The following is a 17,903-nucleotide window of genomic DNA, read 5'->3' on the forward strand; positions in this document are numbered from 1 at the left end:
GGTTTAGTTTCACAATTATGCCATAATTGAATAAATTAAATCAGATGCCTCAAGGGCACTGCTTAGGAAATCCCCTCTCCCATGGCTTGTTTGTAGCACTCTCGCTGAAGAGTTCCCGGCCTCTGACGTTAATCTTTTCAAGATCCAGCAGCACTCTTCTGCATTCACGCTGTTCCCTGCTATGACAACCCTTTGCACGTAGCACCACTTTGGCATTGGCCCCGGGGGAGGTTATGAGGGTGTTTTCAAACTTATGTTGACTACAGTGGGCATGTGGGATGGCCTGCAGAGGAGAAAAAGGAATAGGTTTCCTGTTTTCACTATGACTCAGACCTCAGGGAGAGATTTTCTTTGGAAAAGCCTAGATAAATAGCTTGTTTACCTTTGCACCGGAAAGAATCACCTACTGCCTCTCTACCACTTCCCACCACCCCCAGGCTAAAGTTGGAGTCAGGAAATAAAGAGTCATCCAGTGTCTAATGTGTTGTACAAATAGCAGAGCTGCTGGAATAGGTGATGGTCTGTGTGGTCTAATTTGAAGGTCCCCAGGAAGAGCCAGAAATAGTATTCCCACTTCCCATTACAGTTTCTGAAATTCAACCATTAGAGATTCATTCTTTTTGGTTCCTTTCTATTGGGTTCTGTTTAAAAAGTGCAATTACTTTGCTCTTAGGCTAGGGGAAAGAGTCGGGGGAAGAGAGGGAAAGAATATGATTCTTGTAACCAAGGAATAATGTTCTAAATTGACTAATTAAATAACATTTTTTAAAAGTGCAATTAGTCTTGGGAAGGTTAACAAATTGATCCCAAAATGTTAATGCTTCATAGGCTCTCTGCTAGAGATAGAAGTAACCTTATAAGTGATATTGTAAAATCCCCTCCTTTTGTACACATTCAGTGACTTGCTCTAGTTCCCCCAGCTAGTTAGTGTTCAAGGCTAATCTCTTGTCAGGAAGAGCAGGCTCTTTGTGCTAAGGCCTCCTTGCTGCTTTCTTAGCAGAAATGAAAATGCTGACACAAAGCATCTTAGAGCCTAATGGGCATAGATAGAAAGAGAGAAAGCAGGTCAGAAAAGGCCGGGGTGGCACAGTTACTCAAAAAATTGATTTTGTTTTCAGAATTTTGTCTCAAGCAGTGATCCAAGACTATTCCAAAGTGCTTATGATGGAAAATGCAACTTGCTTCCAAGAGAAAAAGCTGATAAGCTCTGAGCACAGATTGAGGCAAACTTCTTCACTTTATTTACCTTCTTTTTGTGTATGTGTTTTCTGATTGCAACATGGCTAAAAGGGAAGCATGTTTTGCACGACTATACATGTATAAACTATTTCTTATTGCCTACCTTTTCAAAGGGTGGCAGAGAGGGAGAAAATTTGGAAATCAGAATTTTTTAAAATGAATGTGAAAAAAATGTCATGTCCTTCAGAAATATTTAATGAAACAAATAAAAATATTTTTAAAAGAATTTTGCCCCAGGCTATTTTCCAGATAAGGAAAATGGTTCCTAAAAGGTGTTACGTTGTACAAGATCACCAAGAATCAACAAAGAAGCCATGCTAGAACCCTGATATCCTTATCCTTAGTCTAGTAGTTGTTTTGTTTGTTTGTTTCCCATTACACCTGTCCTGCCTTTCATTGGTCCAGGCTTCTTTTCTATGCCTCCCACAGTATCTGTTGACATAATAATTGCTCAGTAAAAGTGGGGTGAAAGTATCTACATGAATCCCAAGGTTCTGGCAACCAGAAAGAAACAAAAATGTTCTCTAAGATATTGAAATAGATGTAACAAAGTCATTATCTTCAACACGGATGCACTAAAGCTCTCTGTTTTACTCATAAGACAGTTTTTTATGCTCTCAGCCTAATTACTGTTATTTCACGTACAGTCCTAATAAGCTAGGATAGCTAGTTTCCTACTCTACAAAAAGTTGGAAGCAATAAATTAGGGATGTTGCTAGATACAATCAACATGAAGTGCCCACCAATCACAAGGCACAAGAGACAAGAGAACCATTAAAAAAACAAGAGACTTAGATACCCAAATAAAGCGCAGCAAGCTAGAATGGATATTGTGGAAACAAAAAACCTACTGCATACCTCAGGAGACTGTAGAGACCTCATTGTATTATTTCTGGCCTTCCCTGTACAATAATTAATACTTACTGTTATGATCTTGACTCAATGAAATGTAGTATTCTACGTCTTAATAGGGCAGTTAATGGGAAACAATGTGTACACCCCTAAGTTTATATGAAATACAAACAAGGCAATTTCATCTAGCAGATGAGGGAATCAGAAAAGGCTTCATGTAGGAGGTAGAACCTGAACTAAGCTTTGAGGGAAGCAAGAGATTTCTAAAAGATATAAGTGAGAAGGGAAAGTGGGTAGATCAGAGCTATGGTTAAGGAATATCATTTTGGTAGCCATGTAGAGGATGGAGCAGTGACTAAAAACAGGAAAGCCAATTAGTAAGTTATTGCCATAATCCAAGCAAAAAGAAAGGAAAGGAAGGATGCGAAGGGAAGGGATTGCTGTGTGAGTGGGGATAATGGTATAGATGGCATATATATTCACAGGATTGTATATCTGGAAGTATAAGAAACCTTAACTAGAGACCATTGAATCCAAAGTTCTCATTTTACAAATGAGGAAACTAAGGCTCAGGGAGGGTGAAATGACTTTCTTGAGGTAATATAAGTAGTAAGTGGCCAAGCTAAGATTGGAATTTCAGTTCTCATTATCATTATCCCTTGGCAGCCAATTGGACATTGAAAATGAAGGAAGAAAGAAGAGTTAAGGAAGATGCCAAGATTGTAAATCTAAGTGACTAGAAGGAGATTACCTCAGTAGAAATAAGGAAGTTCAGAAGAGGAGTAAGTTGAGAGTGAGAGTGGTGACAAAAATGAGTTCCGTTTTGTTAATGTTGAGTTTGAGATACCTGGAGAACATCTAATACAATTAAAAGCAATCATTTAAGTTAACTTTTAAAACTATTAAAGCTTTAAAACTGGACAACGACTTCTGAGGCAACCTGTGTATGCTTAATAAAATAATCTTAGAGTACAGGGGGGAAAAAGGGAACTACAAAGTACTTCTTAGAAAGATTTTCATTTAAAAAAAAGGTTAATTTTTCTTCCCACAAACCCTAATTGGTTATAATTTTTATTGCATCATGATCTGAAAAAGTTACATTTTTTATTTCCTCCCTTCTGCATTTGGTTGTGAAGGTTTTGTGCCCTATTATAGGTCAATTTTTGTATATGTATCATATGCTGCTGGGAAAAAAAAGATATATTTTTTTTTACCCCTATTCAATTTTCTCCAGATATCTATTAAATCTAACTTTTCTAAAATTTCATTCACTTCCTTTACTTCTTATTTATTTTTTGGTTAGATTTATCTACTTCTAGTAGGGGAAGGTTAGAGTCCCCCACTAGTATAGTTTTACTGTCCTCCTACTGTTTTATTTGCTCCTTAAGCTCCTTTAGTTTCTCCTTTAAAAATCTGGATGCTATACCATTTGGTACATATATTTTAAGTATTTCTATTACTTCGTTGTGTAGACTATCTTTTGTGAAGACATAATTACTTTCCTTATCTCTTTTAGTCAGATCTATTTTTGCTTTAACTGTGTCTGAGATCATGATTACTATTCCTGCTTTTTTGTCTCAATTGAAGCCCAATAGATTCTGCTCCCGCCTCTTAAACTTTACTTATGTGTGTCTACCTGCTTCAAATGTGTTTATTTCTGGTTTTTAATCCACTCTGTTGTCTGCTTCCATTTTATGGGTGAGTTCATCCCATTTACATTCATAGTTATAATTACCATCTGTATATTCCCATCCATCTTGATTTCTTCTTTTAATCCTGCCCTTTCTCCTTTCACTCTTTCCCTTCACACACCAGTGTTTTGCTTTTAATCACCCCTTCCTTTTGTAACAATTAAAATTAGTTTCTCTGCTAAAAGTATTATCTTTTTAGAGGTTTATTAAAGATTAAGAAATAAAGAAAATACAAATAAGAAAGCATGTGCAACCTACATCTTGCCTGCCTAGTCGAGAGCCGCATGTGCATAGAAGTGGAAGCCGAGCGGGTGAGCAGGCGCTACAGTCAGTTTAAATACCCATTTTGTTCTCGGTCCAGGTGGGTATCTCAGGTGGGATTTGGGGGAATTCTGGGAACTACCAAGGACTTCTGGGAATTGCAGTCTGGAGTTCAAATCTCCATTTTTACATTTCACCGTTTGATACTTTTGGGAAAAGTTTCCCCAAAAGGATCATAAAAACATAATCTACTTAAAGAGTACAACAATTTGAGGATAAGAGGGAAAAAGAACAAAACCAATAATTGCTAGATGCATTGACAAAAAGCCATTTAGGGGGCAGTCTCCTTTGGCATGAAAGTATAGATACAAATAAATGTTCAATCAACCACACCTAAAGTTCATCCTTGATTTTCTCGTGCAGCTTGTGGTCTGGAGGCATCTTTATGGTGTCTTATCCAAACAGTTCAGTTTCTGGATTCATAGAGGTAGCATGTTTCTTAACCTAAAATTCTTCTCAAAAGGAATTTAAACTTTGCAATTAAAATAATAATATTTTTACATTTACCCGTGAAGAGGGTGATTGAAAAACACAGGATCACTTGGGGATGCATGGCTGAGTTATGAGGTATATGAATCATTTGGTAAGAGAAATTAAAAAGACATCAGAAAAATCCAAATAAAAAAGAAAATTTCTAGATGAAAATATAGACTATCAAAGTCTTATGTGTAAAAATTCCAAGTAAAGGAAAAGTAAATCTATAACAGGTCCTTGAATCAGGGCCCAATGAAAATGATCTAAGCAATGATGCATTTACCCAGTCAGTAGCCAGTTTGCCACACTGTGAAAGACAGAAAAGGGACTAGATTGTAGGAGCCAAGTAGGAGCCAAGTTTGGGATAGTCGTCTGTAAATATTTTCACAAAGAGTGTGGATACAAGGAAGGCCTATGTCTTAACGTATGTTAAGCATTGCAACCTTGAGTCGTCACACTAGGTTCAAGTCCTTTGTATTAGCTTGGAAGTGCATCAATCCTTCCTTGATTGGTTTCTCTTTGGCCCTGTGTAATGGCTCTTTTGTATATCTTGTCCTGAATTCAGACAGAATCATTAAGCATATATAATTCTTGTGTTTTTTTTTTAAATAATTAGTGGCATTATTTTTATGGTCTCAAGCTTTTGGGGCATGCTTTGACATTATAGCAAATGTATTTTAAACTTATATTATTGCAAAATCAAAAAGTTAAAGAAAACTTTAATACTGGTGACATGTGCTTCAAATATAAAAAGGAGAGAAAAAATACTGAAATAGTATATTGCACATGCAAGAAAAATATAATAATAGAGTTTTAAAAATTCAAAACTGTTGCTTATATTCATTGACACACTGTGTCAGCTAAGAAAATATAGAATACAACGCTTTCTCACCAAAAATGAGATCCATTTCCTCATCATATTTGGCCATGATCCACTGTGAGTACAAGTGAATGAATTTTACAAGGTTAACAGTTTTTTGTTTTTTTATAAAGAACAGTAGTACAAATATATAGGTAACAATATCCCCAAAATTCTCAATAGCCCAATTAGTTACAATAACAAACAAACACTATCATTTTTACATAAGTTACTGTATGGCATTTTTAAAAGTCTATAAACTGATGGATATTTGTCACAATTTTTACAAACATAGCAAATCTTTCAACCCTGGTAAACATATTTTTAAATAAAGTAAAACTTATTTCAGGTTTTGAACATCATCAAGAATTCTAGATCATTCTGGTGGAAGTAAAGTGAGCTGAAGTGTTATAAATGAGAGATGCTCCTTTTTTTCTTTTTCTTTTTCTTTTTTTTTTTTGGAGGCTTCTAGGGCTACAATGCCCTGGGATTAACTTCCCAATTTCCATTCACATTTTTATAAATGTGGGAATTGGGAATATAATTGGTTTTCACTTCAGCTTCTAAAATGGGCCTTACCTCTTGTTAGGGGCAGGTAAAATGACCAGAGATTGTTAAGAAAAATTCTAAAAATTATGTCTAAAGAACCATTAAAATCAATTTGAGATATTTAGCTCATTAAATTTTCCAAAGGTTGTTATAGCAATTTTCTGATGGAGTCCATCTATCCTTTATGTGACAATTTACAAAGTCAAAAATAGAAAAACTGTTTTTATATGGGCCTACTCAATAATGTTTGTTCAGTATGGATATAGGGGGAAAGCAACAGAATATAACAGTAGTTAAAACCCAGTACATTAAATTGATTCAGTGTAACAGAATAGTATTGAATGCAGTAATATATGAATTTAAAATCACAAAGTTAAACCTTAAACAAAACAATCAGTAAAATGCAATGGAATACAGAGATTTTTTTAAATAAAACATTGGATTCTGAAATACCTTAAAAATATAACCTCTAATGTCTTTAAAGTTCCTTGGTTTTTTATCTATTTAGATGCCTATTGTCAGAAGGCAGAAGAGTGGGAAGGGCTAGGCAATGGGGGTTAAATGACCTGTCCATGGCCATACCACCAGGAAGTGTCTGAGGCCAGATTTCAGCCCAGGACCTCCCACCTCTAGGTCTTCTATTTTTCTTCTATTTTATCATTCATGATTTTGTTTTGATGTTTCTTGATGTCTCATTAAATCATTAGCTTCTATTTGCTCAGTTCTAATTTTTAAAGAATCAGTTTCTTCCATGACCTTTTAATCATCCTTTCTTTTCCATTTGGTTCATTCTATTTTTCATGAAACTCTTTTCTTCATTGGATTTTTTTGCCTCTTTTTCCAATAGGTCAGTTCTGTTTTTTACATGGTTATTTTCTTTTTTCATTACTTTCATTTCTTTTTTCCCATTTTTCTTTGACCTGACTTATTTGATTATATAATTCCTTTTTGAGTGATCACTTTCTATTTTTCTTTGATGTTTGCAAGTGGTTGCTTAGGTCTCACCATCCCCCAATTGACTCTGAGTTTCACTCTTTGTTTCCATAAAAATTTCTAGGGTTAGGTGTTTCTTTTGCTGTTTGCTCATTTTCCCAGCCTTTATTTATTTGTTTGTTTGTTTTTCCTGTGGAATGGAAATTCTGAAAGCTGATGGCTCTATCCCTTCTTCTGTAGACTTTCCAGGTTCTGCATTGTGAGTTGTTTTACCCTAGTCTAGGTCTTCACCACAGTGCAGGTTTGAAAGGGCCAATTGCTATGGACTTCTAGGCTTCACTGCCAAGACTTCAAGAGGAGGGACTGGAGTGTGGGGTACTCTGTTTTTGCCATATCCAGGGTCCTGGGATACTGAAGTTGACCTATGCCCAGGCTCATAACTTGGCACAATGTTTGGCCAGCACTCCTCTGTATGTAGTTTTGCTTCTGGTTTCACCTTATCACATGAAAATCAGCTCTCTCTGTCTATCTTTCATGTTGTATTCAGCAGGAGAACTCCCTCACTCTGTCTTGCTGTTGGTTTTTGACTCCTACTGTTTTGTTTCACTTTTTAAAAATTGGTTTGGAAGTGGTTTCAGCTTTCAGTACTACTAAGTCACCATCTTGGCTCTGCCTCCTCACTGATAAAAAAAAAAGGTTAATAGTTTTTAAAAGTTTGGACACTTTCTACAATAAAATATAAGAAATTTTAGTTAAGCACCTACTCTGTGCCAAGCAATCCCTGTAATATGTACTAGGGTAGATAAAGATAAGATATTGTTCTTGTTCAAGGACCTTGATGTCTGGTAGAGGAATAAGACAGGTAACCTGTCAATATTATACTTTAAAGGGTAAGTTTTAGTTACTTGGAAAACTTCTTTATGTTGAAAACTAACTTCAATCTGGGTGCAGTCCAAAAAATAAAGTGTTATGGGGATCCATATTAGCCAATAGGATTTACTGAGTATTAAACATATATTTTAAAATTTTATTTAGAATATTTTCCATGGTTACATGATTCATGATTCTTTTCCCCTTCCCTTCCCCCTCCCAAAGCTGACAAGCAATCCCACTGAGTTATACGTGTATCATTGTTCAAAGCCTATTTCAGTGTTACTCACATTTGCAGTAGAGTGACCTTTTAACAGCAAAACCCTAATCATGTCCCCATTGAACCACAGTTCAATCATATGTTTTCCTTCTTTGTTTCTGTTCCTACAGTTCTTTCTCCTAAGTTCCTCTGAATTGTCCTGTATCATTGCATTGCTACTAACAGAAAAGTCCATTACATTTGATTGTGCCATAATGTATCAGTCTCTGTGTACAATGTTCTCCTGGTTCTGCTCCTTTCACTATGCCTCAATTCCTAGAGGTCTTTCCAATTCACATAGAAATCCTCCAACTCATCATTCCTTTCAGCACAATAGTATTCCATCCTCATTGGATACCACAGTTTGTTCAGCCATTCCCCAATCGAGGGACACCCCCTTATTTTCCAATTTTTTTGCCACTACAAAGAGCATGGCTATGAATATTTTTGATACAGGTATTTTTTCCTTATCATCTCTTTGGGGTACAAACCCAGCAGTGCTATGACTGGATCAAAGGATAGACAGTGTTTTAAAGCCCTTTGGGCATGACTCCAAATTGCCCTCCAGAATGGTTGGACCAGTTCACAACTCCACCAGCAGTGTTTTGTTTTACCACATCCTCTCCAACATTTATTACTTTATTTTATTGTCATATTGACCAATCTCCTAGGTATAAGGTGGTACCTCAGAGTTGTTTTAATTTGCATTTCTCTAATCAGGAGGGATTTAGAATGTGCTTATTGATAGTTATGATTTCATCATGTGTAAACTGCCTATTCATGTCTCTTGGCCATTTGTTGATTGGAGAATAACTTGATTTTTTTTGTAAATTTGACTTAGTTCTTTATATATTTGGGAAATTAAACCTTCATTTTGTTATAAAGATATTTTCCCAGTTTGTTGCTTTCCTTCTAATTTTGGTCTCATTGGTTTTTTTTTTAAATAGAAAAACTTCTTAATTTGATATCATTGTAGTCATTCATTTTACATTTTGCAATATTCTCTATCTATTGCTTAGTCTTAAATTCCTATCTTTCCCACAGATCTGACAGGTATACTATTCTATTCCCCTAATTTATATATGATTTCACTCTTTATATTTAAGTCATTTACCCATTTTGAATTTATCTTGGTAGAGAGTGTAAGATGTTGCTATAAACCTAATTTTTCCCATACCGTTTTCCAGTTTTCCCAGCAATTTTTGTCAAATAGTGAGTTCTTGTCTCAAAAGCTGGAATCTTAATAGATTTAATAACCTTAGCTCTGCATAGAATTTTATTATAAAGGAAATTGAAATTTTGGTTCCTATGTTGAGCTGTTTCCTAATTTAATTGAAAAGAGGGACGGGAAGAAGGTTATGGGTCAGAATCAGAAAATATTAGAGCTGGAAGAACCCTAAGAAATTTGAGTCTCAAAACTGAAAGGGGTTTTACAGATAATGGAATGTCAGCACTAAAAGGAATCTTTGAATTTTGAATGTCAGAGCTGGAAGTGGTCTTAGAGATCAGAGGATTTAGTCAAAGCCTTTCATTTTACATAGGAGGAAAGTAGAACCCCAAAAGCTATTTCAGCTTACAACTAAAGTTGTCTGGCTTGTTAAGTCTCCTGACCCCCTGGCTTTGTAAAAAATACATAATAAAATGTTGAACTTATCTATAAAAGCACTTGTAGCTGTAGTGGCAGGAGTGAGGAAAGGGCCACACAAAATCTTAACCTCATCAATGTACAGTTGGGGACTGTAGACGTTATCTAGTCATTTTGTATTTTATCAGAAATTAAGTTACTTGGCCCAGGCTTATATATAGAAAATTGTATCACTGGAATATGATCTCAGGTCCTTTTCTCAGAGAGTAGTGTTGTATTCTTTCTGCTGCACCAGGGTAATTAAATAGAATTTGGATGTTTGGAAAGCCTGTGAAGAGATGCTTATTTTGATTGGCGCTATAATGAGAAAACATTGATTTAAAGCACTGGTCTACAGAAACATAGTGCAGCAAGACAGGAAAACAATAAAACATTTACATAAGATGCTTTCTGACTCTTGATTCCTTCAGCCTGGGTATGATTCCCCTTCCTTTGTGCCACCAAAGAAATGTACTCTCTATAAAATGACCTTTTTGCATAAGAACCTTGAAATGAAGTTTAAACTTAAGGTCAGTGAGCAGGGCAGTAAGAAGGAAAAGCTGTTTACCCAGATGTATTGGCTTTCTTTTGGCCAGGGGCTATGGGCTAGGGACCTCTAACTCCTCCTGAGAAATGACTTAAGCACCACACTTAGAGTCAGGGGACCTGGGCTGCAGTCCCAACTCGACTACTAGACTTTTAAGATGTCCTGGGGCAAAATCAGTCCCTTCTTTGGGTCAAAATACCAAATGAAGGGGTTGCAATGGATGACCTATAAGGTCCCTTATAACTGAGGTGCTTTAATCACTAACCCAATCCCCATTCTCACTGGGTCCTCAGAAGGTCATTGTTTACTTCTCCCTTCGGAGTTCTGGAAGTAATTCTTATGGTTTAGAATATGTTTTTAAGTTTGATCTTTATTATCATATTAAATATTCTTCCCTATTGGTCATTATTATAAGAGCACACTCACACAAAACCGAAACCCCAACTAAAATCATTAGAATTAGAAGTAATATATATCTTACAAATCCCCACTTGTATCTTTCTTTCATTGATTATCAGTTAATTTCAAATAGCCAGTGGGACTTGATCAGCTTTTAGAAATGAATATTTACTAAGGCAGCATAATAAGAATAGTTGGCATGAAACAGCCTTTCCCCCAACAAGGGGCATGCTCTCTCACAAGCATATACAGAATCGAGGAGAAAATAGGCTTTGGCTTAAAATAAATGTGGCAAAAGAGGTAATCCAGAGCTCCTGGAAGTTTTTTTTTTTTTTATTGCAAAGTGCTTTTTTCTTCTTCATTAGACCTCAATATTCCCCCATAGTGCCTTTCTGCTGGTTTCTTAGTAGTCTTAATGGGAAGTTCAAAATCTTCTATCCTTTCAAAGTTCACAAAGTCATCCTCTAGTCAAATTGGGGAGGGAACAAAGGATCTCTACTCCCTACCCCCAAAGCAAGTCTTTTTTAGGGGCTTGACTGAAATTTCATCTACCACTGAGCTAGCCTGCAAGCAAATCCCTAGATTCCAAACTGGCTTGCTGTTTTGTCCAAGACCCACAGGGTATGACTGAGTCTCTTCAGCCAGTCTCAATGCACTTCATCTGTAGCCTCAATCAGTTTCCTCCAGTGCTCTGTACTCTTTCCTACTCTTGCCTTGATTAAAGATTTTTCTAATTAAGTTTAACGTCTTTGATCATTTTCATTGAAGTGGGCTCAATGGATTAAAATAATCAACATAAGTAGGTGCAATATTCATTGATTTGATTCTCACAATTACAAAGATGAGTAAAATAAAGTATCATAATAGCGATTGTTAGCACCCTATTGATCGAACTAGATGGAGTGTTAGAACTTGGTTCTCCCTGCATTTGAATGGATAGCACTGAAGATTTTTAGGTGGAACACTTTAGGGGCATTTCTTTTCCCACTTCCTATATTATTCTTTGATTTGCTGGGTTGTTAGTTCATTGAATGAATTTCTAGTCTCTTTCTGTTTCAATATTTTGGTAATTGATAAAAGCTGGTCATTAAGGAGAAACCTGTTAGTTTATCGTCCCAGTAGACTTTATGCAGCTATATTGGACAGTGTTCCCTGTAGTGAGAACTCTGGACACTTTTCTGTTCCAGTCTTATGGCACTGGACTTAGATGATGCTGCTTTGGAGAGATGAGCACATGCTTTGAAATCTCTCAGGCTAAAGTAGAGCAATGAGAAATCTAGGAGGATAGCAAAAAACAGAGCTTACTATGTCAAGTTTGAATAGAAAATAATTGAGTGAGCATTCAAAGGACAGACTTGATTATTTATTCTTTTTCTGTCTCTGTTCATTTTGTTTTCATAGAGTCAAACCACAAATAAATAGCAGTAGTCACGTTTTCTCTACCCATAGAGTTGTGTCTTTAGTGATATCAAAACAGAGGAAAATGGGGAACTGGAGCACAATATGAGCATAATCAAATGTCCTCCCTTGTGCTGCCCTTTGTTCTCTTTTGTGGCAAAAGAAAGGACTTTGAGAGATGAATAAAAAAAATGCTACAAAGAGCCATTTCAGATATCTCTGGACTTTCAAATTGGATCATCCTGGCATTGTAGATGCTTGTAAAGCCAGTATAAAAGAATTCTTTGTATTAAATGTAGTGTTTCAATTTAGCAAACATCTTAAGTACCTACTGTGTGCTAAATCTGGGTAGTCAGAGACAAAAACACCCTCAACCAGCTAATATCCCACTAGAGGGAAATAATTCCATACACAAATAATCAGATATTAGGAAAATTGAGATGTGAGAAAACACTAACACCATGGGGAAGAGGGGTGGCATTGCTATCTGGGAGTGTTTCATGGATAAAATGATACATGAATTAAGACCTGAAGAGTTCTAAAAAGTAGATATTAAAGATTAAATACATTTCAGACCTGGGAAGCAGTCTGCAATTCCACAGAGGCAGGATATGGAAATATTAAGTTTAGGTTGTGGCCAGGAGATTAGATTGGCAAGAATAGAGTGTGTAGAAAATGAGGTATAATAAACCTGTAAGGTAGGCAGGATCCTCATTGGAAAGTACTTTAAGTTGTTGTGGTTTATTCTGTAGACTAGAGAGGTTCACTAAAGATGCTAGATCAGAGGACTGACACTGATATATACCTAATGAGAAATAATTTAGCAGATAAGTAGAAAAGAGAGAAAAGAAGTAGTATAGGGATAAATCGGACCATTTTGTAGTAACTCAGACAAAAGAAGATGATAGAAGTATGTAAGTTCATCTGTAGGCACACTGAAAAGATCCTCAGGACCTAAATAGAAGACAGACTGACATATCTTTCATCTTTCTCCTGCATGGTTTTAATTTCCTCCTCTGGGTCTCTATATTTTGAGAGATCTTTGTATTTTCATTCTATATAGTTTGGAGATTGTTGTTGTTAATACTGCTACAACTACTAACTGCTATATACTTTTATTACAACAACAACAACAACAACAACAACAACAACAACAACAACAACTACTACTACTACTACTACTACTACTACTACTACTACTACTACTACTACTACTACTACTACTACTACTACTACTACTACTACTACTACTACAGCTTCTGGAACTCCCCTTTATATATTACTTTACAGTTTACAAGATGATTTCCTCCCAGTCATGTAGGATAAGAATTATTACCCCAGTTTTGCAGATAAGGCAAATGGAGGTTTTACAGAAGCTGATTTCCCCATAGATAAACAGCTAGGTAGTATCATGATCAGGAAACAGATCTAGTAACTTCAAATCCAGTCTTCTTTCTATTATGCCACATTATTTCTCCAGTTTAATAAATATATTTAAGGGCTATTTATAGTAATTCTATTTTACTGCTTTTTATTGCTGTCTTTCAGTTCTTCAATGAGCATTTCTTAAATAATTATTCTATGTTAGGGACTGTGCTAAGCACAACCGATTCAACATGGGTACTAAAAAGTTTGCTTCCCTCGTTTTTTTTTTAAACCCTTACCTTCCATCTTGGAGTCAATACTGTGTATTGGTTCTAAGGCAGAAGAGTGGTAAGGGCTAGGCAATGGGGGTCAAGTGACTTGTCTAGGGTCACACAGCTGGAAAGTGTCTGAGGCCAAATTTGAACCTAGGAACTCCCATCTCTAGGCCTGGTTCTCAATGCACTGAGCCACCCAGCTGCGCCCCCTCATTTGTGATACTGATTAATTTTCTTGTATTGTAGTCAAACTGGATGCTAAATATTTAAGATTTGTTAACAAATCTATAAACATTTATTAAGCATTTATTCTGTGCTAGTCCCTATGAATTAAAAGAAAGCCAAAAGCACTCCTCTCTGTCCCTGCCCTCAAGAAGTTTCCCTTCTTTTTTTGGCGGGGGGAGGGGGAGAATAGCATATAAATAGTTAGGGAGATAGATGAAAGGTCATTTCAAGAGGAAGGCAATGCCAACAAGGGGGAGTAGGAAAGGGTTCACAAAGAGGGTGGCACTTGAGCTAAATCTGAGAAGAAGTCAAGGAAACTAAGAGACAGAGATGAAGAAGCAGAGCATTCCAGATCTTCTGCCATGGAATCAATACTAAGTATCAGTTCTAAGGCAGAAGAGTGGTAAGGGTAGGTAGTTGGAGTTAAGTGACTTACCTAGGGTCACACAGGGAAGTATCTAAAGCTAGATTTCCACCCAGGTCTCTCTGATTTCAAACCTAACCCTAACCACTGAACAATCTAACTGCCACTTATTTTATTTATCCAACAAGCATTTGGTAGCTACTGAAAATATATGAAGACAAGAATAATGTGGTTAGAATTATGTTTTAAGATTATTTTGGCAGCTATATGAAGGATGAATGAGAAAAGAAAGACTGGAAACAGAAACACTAATTAAGGATTTATTATAATATTCCAGGCATGAGATGATGAGGATCTCAACTATGATGATGAGGCATGAGATGATGAGGATTGTTGCCATTGAAGAGTAGGGGATGGAAGATGACTCAGATTAGAAACCTGGGTTAATAGAAGGATGGTGGTTTCCTCAGCAGTGTGAGACAGAGACTGAGAGATGTCCTATTTAGGGAAGAAGACAATTTATTAAATACCTACTATGTTCAAGGAACTGTGTCAGGTGCTAGGGATACAAAGGCAAAAATGAGGTGGTCCCTGCTCTTATGGAGCTTATATTCTTCTGAGACGCTGGTCCTTCTAGGTAGTATACTTCCACGTGTTAGTGATTGGTGATTGATTGTATCCTGATCATTTGGAATGAAATTTTTCTTTGAAATATAGTACCCAATATTTTATAGTACTTGCAGGTTCATAAAGCATTTATCCATATATCATTGGACGGCCACCAAATCTTATGATAAAGCTACTTCTCTAGTTTATAGTCGAGGAAACTGAGTCTTAAAAGCAGCTAAAGGACCCACCAATGATTTTTGTAATAAGAAAAGTAGAGTTTTGAGGCCACAATATTTCCCTGGGGAACATATCAACAATATAATGTGACTCACCAGGAAAATATGAATCAATTAGCTATAATTCATTTTAAAGCCAACTTTTTAGAACTCCATCTGTTTCATAAAGTGTGGTTCACCTGCATGTAAAGCTTGGATCATATCCTTACCAACAGCACCCTTAACTTGGGTTAACTTTGAAGTGTCTTTTTATAATCTCCTTCACAAATCAAATAGCCAGTACCACATACTTGAGGGGATTATGCCCAAAGTCTTGTGATTCAGCACAAGGATTTTGATAGCAATCTTAGATATATGATAAAAATGGGTTTAGATTTACCAGAGGCTATTTTTATAAGTGAAGCTTTCTAAGTTCATTTTCCTTGAAACCAGGGTGACTTCTTACTTTGTGATCCCTTTTTATCCATCTCTCATAAAAGTTCTTTTCTTTATTATACCTGTAAAAGGAACTTTCTCTTCCTCCTTTCCTTTTCTGAACCTCTCTTATCTATTAAAAAAAAATAGAGACGAGACTTCACTGCTTCTCCTAGGCTAGAAGTGTAGCAGCCACTCGTGGACCCAGTCCCACTGCTGATAACACAGAATCCTTGCCTGCTCTGCCTTCATTCAGTCCTTGCTGGGCTCACCCCTCCTCAGGCAGCCTGGTGGCCTCTGCACCCAGAATTAGTATAGACACCCAGTCAGCTTAAGCTATAGTAACAGCACAGAACTTCCAAATTCAAACAATCTCCAGCTTCAGCTTCCCTAGGACCAAGAACCACAGTCATGTGCTGCTCTACCTGACCTTATCTCCTTTTTCTGAAAACATGGAGAGACTTTTACAAACTGCCACTCGCCTCCCTCATCTTTTATCGACCAAAATGAATTATGGGTCACAGCTAGCAGAATTACTAGTTGGAGGAGAGTAGCAAGCTCTGTCTCCCCTCCTTACTGGGAAAAAGAGAAGGCAAGCAGGCTGCTCAGCCCAGCGGCCATCCTTGTGCACTCTTCAGGCCCAGAGAATCTCAGTGTAGTCCCAGCTCAAGCCTTTATGGCTCATCATTGTGAAGACTCTTCTACAACTTTGGATGGATGGTCTTTGGGAGTTTCTGTAGCCAAAAAGTTATAGCACTGGGGCATCTGGTGGTGAGAGGCAGGCCTAGAGTGGAAGGTCCTAGATTCAGATCTGGCATCAGACACTCCCGAGCTGTGGGACTTTGGGCAAGTCACTTAACCACCCCCATTGCCTGTTCTTCTGCCTTGGAACCAATGCACAGTATTGATCCTAAGATAGAAGGTCAGAGTTTAAAAAAAAGTCATAGCATTGTGTGGTGCTTAGCAAGTTCTCTCTCGTCATTTAGTCTGTTGGGGGTACTGAAAGCCTTTCAAGCTGGGTTTCATATCTGGCAGGTTGTGCTCCACTGGCAATAAATACAGTTTTATATCAGTTCCTTAATACTATTACTACTTCTTTAAAATCCTTTCATGTTGTTTTTTTAAGCCTTACCATCTGTCTTAGAATCAATGCAGAAGAGCGATAAGGATAATTAGTAAAGGGACGCATAGCTAGGAAGTCTTTGAGATCAGATTCTTAATCCAGTAAGTCATCTAGTTGCCCCATTTACGTGTAATAATAATTCAATAATACAGTTTTGTTATTGTCATTTCAGTCATATACTGGAATGGTTTGCCATTTCCTTCTCCAGTTCATTTTATAAATGAAGAGACTGAGACAAACAGGGTTAAATGACTTTCCCAGGATCACACATCTAGAAGTATCTGAGGCTGGATTTGAACTCAGATCTTCCAGATTCCAGACCCAGCACTCTATCCAGCAATAACACTAATAGGGCTGTATCCAAAGAGATCATAGAAAGAAGAAAAGATCCTATGTCAACAAAGCTATTGATAGAAGCTCTTTTTTGTGATGGCAAAGAACTGGAAATGAAAGAGGTTTCTGGTAATTGGGGGATACCTGGACAAATTATGATATGTGTATGTAATAAATATAATATTACTGTAAGAAATGATGAGTGAAAGAGATGGTTTCAGAGAAATTTGTGACGATTTGTGTAAACTGAGGTAAATTGAAGTAAGCAGAACTAGAAAAACAAAGTTTATACAATAATATAAAAATGAACAATTCTGAGATTGAAGAATTATCATCAACAAAGTGATCAGTTATGATTTCAGGGGACTGTTGATAAAAGGAGTTACCCACCTCCTGTCAGAGAAATGTGCTAATGGGCACCACAAGTCATATTTTTTTATCATGGCCAATGTAAGTATTTGTTTTGTTTTGTAAGTATTTGGTACAAAGGTGTTTTTTTTTCCTTTTTTTTCCCCAGTGGACGAAAAGGTGGGAGTAGGGGTATGGAAATGGGAAAATAAAATTTAATTTGAAAAAATCATACAAGCTTACTTCCAATCAGAAATGGTACATTAGAGTAAGATTTTAATGGTAGTAACAATACTCTCATCTCTTTGGTTTGTTACAAAGTGCTTTCTTCCCAACAACCCTGTGCCTTAAATACTGTCAACATTATTATATCCATTTTACAGATAGAGAAACTGATATTCAGAGAGTAGTACAGGTTGTTGAATGGCTAGTGAATTGCAAAGCTTTATGTGACCTAGGTCCTCTGACCCCAATTCTACTGTTTCTTTCTATTTCCACTAGAACTTGAATGAATATTAGAGATTATTTAAACCAACTGCTGTATTTTGCATATCAATCAATCCATAAGCATTAATAAGTACCTGCAAACACTCTTA

The 17,903-nt window shown here is 36.6% G+C and overlaps 1 protein-coding gene across 7 annotated transcripts in view; it reads left to right on the plus strand.

Moving 5' to 3' along the window:
* Positions 1-17,903, plus strand: part of ATG7 (autophagy related 7) — a 235,602-nt gene that overhangs the window by 166,846 nt on the left and 50,853 nt on the right. Inside the window, exon 19 of one of the 7 annotated variants that reach the window (XM_007500231.3) lies at positions 2,758-12,920. The exons of the other annotated variants lie outside the window; for them this stretch is intronic. Within the exon in view, the coding sequence (XP_007500293.2) occupies positions 2,758-2,772 (15 nt within the window). The 3' untranslated portion in view covers positions 2,773-12,920. Of the gene's footprint in view, positions 1-2,757; positions 12,921-17,903 lie in introns of those variants that run through there. 7 annotated transcript variants of the gene reach the window in all.

This window comes from Monodelphis domestica, chromosome 7 (assembly GCF_027887165.1).
Source record: "Monodelphis domestica isolate mMonDom1 chromosome 7, mMonDom1.pri, whole genome shotgun sequence".
Classification (NCBI taxonomy): domain Eukaryota; kingdom Metazoa; phylum Chordata; class Mammalia; order Didelphimorphia; family Didelphidae; genus Monodelphis; species Monodelphis domestica.